At 44.4% G+C, this 10657-nt stretch overlaps 1 protein-coding gene across 1 annotated transcript in view; it reads left to right on the top strand.

The window, feature by feature from the left end:
• Positions 1-4582: 4582 nt before the first annotated feature.
• The window catches only part of trappc8 (trafficking protein particle complex subunit 8), a 93822-nt gene continuing 87747 nt past the window's right edge, over positions 4583-10657 (top strand). Inside the window, exons 1-2 of the mRNA XM_084163255.1 lie at positions 4583-4881; positions 7149-7361. Coding sequence (XP_084019381.1) covers positions 4725-4881; positions 7149-7361 — 370 coding nt within the window. The 5' untranslated portion in view covers positions 4583-4724. The remainder of the gene's footprint in view (positions 4882-7148; positions 7362-10657) is intronic.

The following is a 10657-nucleotide window of genomic DNA, read 5'->3' as shown; positions in this document are numbered from 1 at the left end:
AGGAGTAACTATGTATGTTGTATCAGTATGACTATGCATTTGTGTCTGTATAAAAGGAGCGCTCCGGTTCAGGGCAAGCAGTTGTTCCATGGAGCAAGCTCGGCTTTGTTATGCAAATAATACAAGTCTAATTTTTGGATTCACAAGTTCCAGTCTCTTGAGAAATATTTTTGAGTTGACTACTTTTGAGTCAAATATTTCTACGACATTAGTAGGCTGTTTGTGATGGCCAATTCAGTCATCATGTGCTGTTCGCATCAGGGGCATAGGTATGAGTGGGCCTAGGTGGACACATGCCCAACCACTGGGGAGCCGGGCCCTGCCAGGCCCACCCAATCAGATTGAGCAAAACCAAAAAAATATACATTCTTATTTAAAAAATGCTCCTCAGACCTCCAAAATGGTCTCCTGGTGTGGTTTAAGCATAATTGTGAACTTAGAACATCACATTTTTTTCGTTTTTTTATTTTAAAAAGTGTGATTTTGAGAGTGAAAATCTGAAAAAGATATAGGAAAACTAATTTAAAAAACATAGGAAAACATAGGATTTTTCACACAGCGTGCCTTTCTTTCACTGGGCAGGTCGTTTGGGACATCTTTGGCAAAATTAGAGTATACCCACTTCTCCAGGCACCACTTGTCATGCCCTGGCTCTGGGGACTCTTAAATGTTGAGCCAGGGTGTTTAGTTTCTATGTTTAGTTTTCTATGTTTGAGTTTCTAGATCATGTAGATCTATGTTGGCCAGGGTGGTTCCCAATCAGAGGCAGCTGTAGTTCGTTGTCTCTGATTGGGAACCATACTTAGGCAGCCGTTTGGCACCAGTCTGGGTGGGATCTTGATCCGTTAAGGTTTGTGTGTTATAACCTCAGGACTTCACGTATCGTTTTGTTGTTTTGTTCGGGTGTTAAGTACTAAATAAAGTATGTACGCTTATCACGCTGCGCCTTGGTCTGCTTCATCAATTAACGATCGTGACAGAAGATCCCACCACAAGAGGACCAAGCAGCGTGCCCAGGAGGAGAAGAGGGCGATGTCTCAGGTGGGTGAATGGTGGTCATGGGAGGAGATATTCGCGGGCAGAGGGCCATGGGCAAAGGTAAATGCCCAGGCAGGAGAGGAGAAACGGCGCCAACCGTGCCGACGACGGACACGCGAGAGGCAACCCCAATAAAAAAAAATTGGGGGGCACACGGCGTGGACGACGGGGCTGCTGGAGGCAGCTACAGGGCGAATCTGCGGACTAGGAGAGGAGGCCACCAGGTTACGGGGGCCATTGGTCATGAGGGAGAAGGAGAGTGTAGAGGCACGGCGAGAGGTACTGGTTAGGCAGCAGAGGGAGCGGAGTTTTATAAGGAAACCCAGTCCCGCTCCTCGCACCAAGCAAGTGGTGTGTGTCACCAGTCCGGTCCGGCCCGTTCCTGATCCCCGCACAAGGCCAGTGGTGTGTGTTCCCAGTACGGTCCGGCCTGTTCCTGTCTCTCGCACCAAGCCTGTGGTGCGCGTCGCCAGCCCGGTCCGGCCTGTTCCTGCTCCCCACACCAAGCCTGTGGTGCGCGTCGCCAGCCCGGTCCGGCCTGTTCCTGCTCCCCGCACCAAGCCAGTGGTGCGCGTCGCCAGCCCGGTCCGGCCTGTTCCTGCTCCCCGCACCAAGCCAGTGGTGCGCGTCGTCAGCCCGGTCCGGCCCGTTTCTGTTCCCCGCACCAAGCCAGTGGTGCGCGTCGTCAGTCCGGCACGGCCCGTACCTGTTCCACCGGTGCCTGGTCCGGCACCGGTCAGCTGCTCCACTCCGGAGCAAGAGCAATCCGTTCCACCGGTGTCCAGTCCAGCTCCGGCCAGCGGGGCCAGACCAGACCAAGGGCGCAACGGGGGGGTGGAGAGAGAGTGGTGGTCACGCCCGGAGCCGGATCCGCCTCCGAGGCGGAATGCCCACCCGGCCCCTACACTCTTGTGTTTGTGTGGCGCGGTCGCAGTCCGCGCCTTTGGGGGGGGGTACTGTCACGCCCTGTCTCTGGGGACTCTTAAATGTTGAGCCAGGGTGTTTAGTTTCTATGTTTAGTTTTCTATGTTTGAGTTTCTAGATCATGTAGATCTATGTTGGCCAGGGTGGTTCCCAATCAGAGGCAGCTGTAGTTCGTTGTCTCTGATTGGGAACCATACTTAGGCAGCAGTTTGGCACCAGTCTGGGTGGGATCTTGATCCGTTAAGGTTTGTGTGTTATAACCTCAGGACTTCACGTATCGTTTTGTTGTTTTGTTCGGGTGTTAAGTACTAAATAAAGTATGTACGCTTATCACGCTGCGCCTTGGTCCGCTTCATCAATTAACGATCGTGACACCACTACACCACTGCATAGGGCCGATGGAAAGACAGTAGCCACACACAGCATGATGTTAAAGGATAAGCAGTCCATTCACTCAGACATAATAATCAATCATAAGCGTAGAAAAACACAATAATTAGTCTAAGCATTTCCCAATCAAAATGATTACTTCCCATTGCAAAAAACATTTCACGTTAAGCACACAAAGTAACTGGTGACCTGAAGTTCAAACACAACAATATTTCACATACAAGTGATTTTCGAAGCGAGCTCCAATAAAAAACACAGTTCCACTCACCAGATGATGATAATTTGAAACTTAACTTCATGTTGAAAGTTATTCTTGAAAAGGGAGAAGCTAACAAATTAGCAACAACATCCTCTTCCATAACACCTGCTGCAGCCGCTGCAAACTAGCCTTCAACAAAAGACAGCTTGCTAAACTGTGGGAAAACTACTGCTCTGCTATTGTACCTGTTGGCCTTTGAGAAGGCAGAAGTTTCCATATGTTTTTTTTGTCAAAATGTGATTGGTTCCACAAATTCCACTAATACAGTTGAATGGCAGATGCCTTCTATCTAGCTTCTGACGGCCTAGCCAATGTCTGATTTAGCTAGCTAGATTTAACTCCTCAGAGACCACCAAAGGAAAATCCTTATTGGATCTGTATTTTCTCTCTTCAGTGTTAACCCTTTCCTTTCCAACAAAAACTGAAGAGATTAAATCAGAACATAATTGAAAAGAATATCATTAGAATTATTATTATTATTATTATTATTAATATTTTATAAATCCTTAGCCCTTCTCTGAAGGTGTAGAAGGTCCTCATTGTTACCCACTGTGTTTGGGTTAGTGATTATTTGTAGAGTGGCTCTATTTGCCCTCAGCATAAATTTTTTCACCATTCTGAATGTCTAAAGGATCCAGATGTTCTTCTGAAATGTTTAACTCTTATTACGGTGGCGATTTGACAAAATTATAATCATGGTCTTGAATTGGACTCGCATTTTTCTGGTCTAGGTCTTGACTCGGTATCGCACAGCTTGTCCCCCTCCCGGTCTTGGTCTTGACTTTGACTCGATTTGCTCCGGTCTTTTGCTTGAATCTGTCTCGCTTTAGGTGGTCTCATACAAAACACTGATGTACGCATAGATGTCTTATAGAAGTTTTTAAGGCATTCATGGTGAGATCTTTCATAATAAACGTACACGCAAACTGATATGTCAGTGTCACGTGTACACTACATCTACATGATGTGTACGTCACAGGAGGTTGGTGGCACCTTAATTGGGGAGGACGGGCTCACGGTAATGGCTGGAGCGGAATGGTATCAAATACGTGGTTTCCATTTCCTTGATGCCATTCCATTTGCTCCGTTCCAGCCATTATTATTAGCCTTCCTCCCCTCAGCAGCCTCCACTGGTGTACGTGTCATGTGACATGAACGTGAAGTTAACACGTTGGCAGTTTGATTTACAGTTTACATTAAATTTTAGTCATTTAGCAGACACTCTTATCCAGAGTGACTTTACAGTTAGTGAGTGCATACATTTTCATACTGGCCCCCCGTGGGAAACGAACCCACAACCCTGGCGTTGCAAGCGCCATGCTCTACCAAATGAGCTACAGGGGACTTGATGTGTTTGAAATAACTTGTCTGCATTGACAGTCCGTTAATTTATGGCGGTATCTTATGGGCTATGGAGACGTTAGTGGACTTGGTGAGAGGTATCAGTAGCTTCACTAGGCTTAATTCTGGCATGAATTAGTCCCCATAGGCATGAATCAGAATCACTCCCATTAAAATAGTGCCGGACAGGCTGGGTAAAGGACACTGTCTACTGTTGTAGCCCTAGCCTCTTCTTCTTCTGTGGGGTTTATCGGCGGTTGGCATCCAACGGGTACTACAGTACTGGAGCGCCCCTACCTTCCGCCTATTTTAGTTTAAACATATACCAATAATTTTAAAGAGCGGTTCCTGAGAACGCCCCGAATTGCGGGCTGCAATTGCACCCTTCTCGGAAGCGAATGGTTTCCACTAAATAGCATAGCCACAAAGTCAGATTTGGCTATATCGTAAACATGCATGAAAACCAAAATGTGCTTTTTTGTCTTAATTTAAGGTTAGAGTTAGCCATAATGTTAGCAGTGTGGTTAAGGTTAGGTTTTAAATAACATTTTAAGAATATACATTTTAGAAATAGGCGGGGTTTATGACTTTGTGGCTGTTGTAACTAGTGACGACCGAAGAGAATCGATCAGTAGGCAACTGTAGAATTCAACATGGCTGCCTTGCACTGTCAGTAAGGGAGTTGTTTTCAACTCAGAAGCGGATAGCTTTTCGCTATCTAAATCCAGAGAGAAATACATTTTCGTAGCCTGGACCTCTCAAGCAGACCGCAATGGCTCAGTGCGTACAGTCTGTGCAGGAGTTCATCCAGGACTCGTTTGTCCCGATGGTGGCCGTCCTGTGCAGCGAAGATGCGGAAAAAGTGACTCGTAAAAACAACCTGAATTTCTCGGAGCTGTTAAGGCCCTTCTGCCGGTTAACCTCCGAAGGTAAGGGCTTTGACACACAACAACTGTTCGTTTTCATGCTAGAGACTTCCACATTACACAAGGGACATCTAAAATCAAGCTATTGCGACATTTTTGTGTGTGCATGTTATCCTAGCCAGCTAACTAACGTTAGCTAAGCTAACTAACGTTAGCTAGCTACACTTCACCACTGCCGTCACTGGCAGTGAAGTGAAGTGACAGGAATGGTTAACCAGTAGCAGATGTGGTGCTGAAACAGGGGCCTTGTCTTGTTTCTTCAATGTGTCACCTGATAGGACCCGAGATGTCTGCCATTGTCTTACGTCTGCAACCGTCTTGGGTGTCTTTGCAGCTAATGACGTTAGCAAAGAAGGCTTTTTGGTGTCAACGCGCGGGGAAGAGGCCCAACTAGATTAGGTGGGGGTGGTGCTGGCAGCGACGTGGGAGCTAAGCTTCGCCTGTCATACTATCACTAAATTGTTTAGCTGCAACTTCAAGGTAGACTGCCTGCTTGTTATAATAGCCAATTTCAGAGGTGCTTAGCCAACTAACAGCCAGTCATCTTGTGTGACACTGTTATTGACTGAACAACGGCCGACCATATTTGACAGACCATAAGCTAAAAAGCTGGCTAACTGGAGTAAGGAAGATGGATTCTGAGATAGGGATGGCCATTCAGTTGAACCTGGATTAAGCAGCCACTTGTATTAGTAATTCGGCTTAATGCTAGTTTACCACTGGCATTTAAAATGCAAGGTTACTCATGGTCAGACAGTCTGACAATGCGATGTCCTGGCTACCTCACTCATTATGTAATCTAGCTTGCTAGTTAGCTACATACTTACCAACCCATATCCATAGCTAACGTATAGTCGTACTACAAAGGCCTAGCAACCACATCCATAGCTACCATGTTTCTTTTTGCTATGGCTCATGTGAAATTGGAAAACTGTCATGTTTTGGAATAAACAAGACTGGGTTTTAATCATCAGGCTATGATAAAATCACATTCATAATAGTCACTGCCCTGTAATAACCCTGGTTGTCTTATAATTGCCCCCCGAGTGGCGCAGCGGTCTAAGGCACTGCCCATAGGGCGGCGCAGCGTCGTCCGGGTTAGGGGAGGGTTTGGCTCACTACTTGGCTCACCGCACTCTAGCGATTCCTTGTGGCGGGCAGGGCGCCTGCAGGCTGACCTCGGTTGTCAGTTGAACAGTGTTTCCTCCGACACATTGGTGCGGCTGGCGTCCGGGTTAAGCGGGCGGGTGTTAAGAAGCGTGGTTTAGCGGGTCATGTTTCAGAGGACGCATGACTCGACCTTCGCCTCCCAAGCCCATTGGAGAGTTGCAGCGATGAGACAAGATTGAAATTGGGGAGAAAAAGGGGGTTAAATCAAAAAAGCAAAAATCAAAACCTCTCATAGACACATAAGAAGACTTACATTTTCTACCCAAGAGAAGAAGAGGAGTTGGACTAGGGGTTTCCTATTGTCCTCCTGCACCTGTCTCCCCAGAGGGTCAGTCAGCGCTACATTACACCACGGTTGTCACAGCTACCTGTAGAACAACAATAGACTAACTAACAATTTAGTAGCTGCTGAGCTGGTGTTGATATACTGTGCCAGAAGCATAGTGTGCATTCTGGGGGAAATTCCTTGAATTAGAGATGTTACTCCTGCAAACAAGTTGTGGCATTCTCACAAAAATTGCTTACAGAGAATTTGCTCTTCAGTGGTGTGTATGTGTGTGCATGCTTTTCAGTCACATTTAATCTAATTTCTATAGGAATGTCTCCAAATTGTTGACAGGCCAGACAGACTTAGAGGAGGAGACACAACACTTTTCTTCACTATGGAGAAGTGCCATAAAAGTTAGGGTACATGGCCATTTGAATGTGATTGAATGCTTAGGTGTCCGGCTGTCCACACATGCTGCCTCATGATAATGTTCTTACTGCATGAAGTTGTATGGACGCTGTTTCTGTGGATCCTTCATACAGGAGTCAAAAGTAGTTGGGTGTAGCATACCACCTTAGTCTCAGATCCACATGTCTTTTCACACGTTAAGCATAATCTTCCCCCTCTTTTGTTAAAATCTCTAATTATTTTCTTCCTTTGACTGACTGTCTGTGTATCTGATAGAGAAAAGGAGATGCACATTGCAATCAATGCTCTCATGTGTTTTTTTGGAGACAACTGAATAGCCTATATTTTCTGATGTCCAGCTCAGACATTGGATGTGTGATTGTGCGTATGTAGCCTAATCTTTTCCCATACGGGTCTCTCATAGGTCACACGAGGGACCCTAACAACCAGGTGCAGGTGGTGAAGAACCTTCGCATCAGTGTCAACAACGTGGTGGCACGCCCCTCTGTCCCCACCTCCGGCGTCCCTGGCCCCGCCCAGCGACGGCTGCTCAGCGAGGTGGTGTCGGCATGCCAACCAGCCGAGGGGGGTGTGGCCAATGTCATCACCGCTGGAGACTATGACCTTAATATTAGTGGTGAGTAAATTGGACAGAGAAAGAAGGGGATGAGCGTGAAATGGGTAAGGGATGGAGTGAGGAAGAAAGAAGTCAAGAGTAGAAGAAATAGTGGGAGAGATGCGGGGAAAGGGTGAGAAGATATGTGGAGAAAAGGCAGGCTCTGAAGGACAAGAGCTTTGTTTCTGTCAAATAGCAGGATGACAGTCAAGACAACTTTTATAGTGCAGTAAAAGTAAAATTGAGAAGTTGGGCTATGGCAGCCACAAGCCACAGCTGACTCCATTTAATAGTACATCATCCTTCACGTGTACATTTCCGGACAAAGACTGATATGAGAAAAGTGAACTCTGGCAACAAGCTTAGTAATAGTGAAACTAAGACGGAACAGAGTCCTGGAATGTAGTGTTTATTGATGAGGAATGTGACACTTGTCCTGTAGTTTCATAGATTGTCCTGCAGATGGCAGCAGACACTCGGGAGAGGCATGACGGGAGGGATTTCTTAAAAAATATATTGTTTTGCAGACAGACAATAACAGCAAACATATTGCAATATGGGAGTGATTTCCATGTTGTTAATTTCTTTTGTTAATTCCGTAATTTATTAACTTTATAACTTTATTTTCTCTTTTACTGACCTGGACGACCCTTGGGTAAGAGCCTACCTCAACCTCTGACCTCTAACCTACAACGTTACAGTTACAGGTCAAGCCATTTGACAGTGGAACAGAAATATCCATAAACACTTTTAGTTCCCTGAAATTTAGCTCAGAGAAATGCTTTTTGCAGGACATATTCTTTTTCAGTGTATATAGCTAGTTTTCCATCCAATTGGCGACAGATTTTCATGCGGCTATTCAATAATCTGCATTAAAATAATATGCGCATTTTCCCACCAGATATGTGTTTCCATCAAATTGACTTGTTGCAGATAAAAGGCTGTGTGTGATGACGTAGTGGACATAAACATAACTTTTGTGGTTAAATTTCCATGTACCAAATAAAAAATACAAGTTAAATGGGTTTCCATCGCTTTTTCAACTCTAGTGATGGTTTTAACACAAATATGCCAACTCTGGTATTGGCACGTGCGCTCTAGCCAACAGATCGTAGATACAGTGCGGGTATAGCCTACATGATGACATTATTATGGACAAAAGAGTGAAATTATATTTATTTGTCAAACGGCAGCCAAGCATCATATCACCAGAATAAGACCCTTGATATTTATTGGAAAGGAGCATTGAGTTCATCACCTTGCACTTTCACCACCCTGTGAAGTTCATCATAATTTATTTAATCTGTAGCCTAATAAACTGCATGCTTTCCGGAGTCATAGTGGGAGAGCCACACAACATGTCATTGCGTGACTCCGTTAACTTCGATATTTAATGTAATTTTTAGTCATTTAGCAGACGCTCTTATCCAGAGCGACTTACAGGAGCAATTAGGGTTAAGTGCCTTGCTCAAGGACACATCAACAGGTTTTTCACCTAGTCTGCTCGGGGATTAGAACCAGCGACCTTTTGGTTACTGGCACAACGCTCTTAACCACTAAGCTACCTGCATTTAAGTTTTTCCAACTCCATTTCTCGCGTAATTAATTTTACCGGCAAGAAAAGATCCCACCTTACCTAGCGTGTTTTGTTTTTTGGACATTTGGAAAGTTTAACAACAAATTAGCTGTTTCCATCAGGCCTGTCGTGAATTTGATTTATCCAACATGTACACTACCGTTCAAAAGTTTGGGGTCACTTAGAAATGTCCTTGTTTTCTAAAGAAAAGCAATTTATTTGTCCATTAAAATAACAAATGAATTGATCAGAAATACAGTGTAGACATTGTTAATGTTGTAAATGTCTATTGTAGCTGGAAACGGCTGATTTTTAATGGAATATTACATTTTACATTTGCGTACAGAGGCCCATTATCAGCAACCATCAGTCCTGTGTTCCAATGGCACGTTGTGTTTGCTAATCCAAGTTTATCATTTTAAAAGGCTAATTGATCATTAGAAAACCCTTGTGCTGATTAAAGGGACTAGTTGAGTATCTGGAGCATCAGCAATTGTGGGTTCGATTACAGGCTTAAAATGTCCAGAAACAAAGAATTTACTTCTGAAACTCGTCAGTCTATTCTTGTTCTGAGAAATGAAGGCTATTCCATGCGAGAAATTGCCAAGAAACTGAAGATCTCATACAATGCTGTGTACTACTCCCTTCACAGAACAGCGCAAACTGGCTCTAACCAGAATAGAAAGAGGAGTGGGAGGCCCTGGTGCACAACTGAGCAAGAGGACAAATACATTAGTTTCTAGTTTGAGAAACAGACGCCTCACAGGTCCTCAACTGGCATCTTCATTAAATAGTACCCACAAAACACCAGTCTCAACGTCAACAGTGAAGAGGCAACTCCGGGATGCTGACCTTCTAGGCAGAGTTGCAAAGAAAAAGCCATATCTCAGACTGGCCAATAAAAAGAAAAGATTAAGATGGGCAGTCTGAGATATGGATTTTTCTTTGCAACTCTGCCGAGAAGGTCAGCATCCCGGAGTTGCCTCTTCACTGTTGACGTTCAGACTGGTGTTTTGCGGGTACTATTTAATGAAGAGTTCCCTCTTAATTGTTTTCAGCTGTGCTAACATAATTGCAAAAGGGTTTTCTAATGATCAATTAGCCTTTTAAAATGATACACTTGGATTAGCAAACACAACGTGCCATTGGAACACAGGACTGATGGTTGCTGATAATGGGCCTATGTAGATATTCCATTAAAAATCAGCCGTTTCCAGCTACAATAGACATTTACAACATTAACAATGTCTACACTGTATTTCTGATCAATTTGATGTTATTTTAATGGACAAAAAAATAGCTTTTCTTTCCAAAACAATGACATTTCTAAGTGACCCAAACTTTTGAACGGTAGTGTACTTTGCTCACATAAAAATGTTGGATGGAAACCTGGGTTATGATATGAATATAGCCTAGAGAAATGTCAGGAAAGTTAATGGAGATTCTTGTTCCATTTTCACAAGGAATGACCTTTGGGTAACATTGCAGCAACTTTGTGGTGACTCTATCAAAGCGTGTGTTTCCCCCTGCTGGTCCACATCCACTAACCTCTCCTATCCACTCTATTGCTCCCATACTGTTAGTGGACCTTGCTTGGATCAAACAGTCTCCTCTAACCCTAACCTAGAGTTAAGTCAACCCAACTCTGGCCCTCCTATGTCTCCCTTTGACCTATAAATGGAGCATAGAAATGCTGTGTTCTGTCTTCACTGTTTTGTTGGAAGCTAAGCTTATGATTTGG

Source organism: Coregonus lavaretus (assembly GCF_964263955.1).
Source record: "Coregonus lavaretus genome assembly, chromosome: 6".
NCBI lineage: Eukaryota > Metazoa > Chordata > Actinopteri > Salmoniformes > Salmonidae > Coregonus > Coregonus lavaretus.
This window is presented reverse-complemented; position numbering and strand designations above follow the sequence as displayed.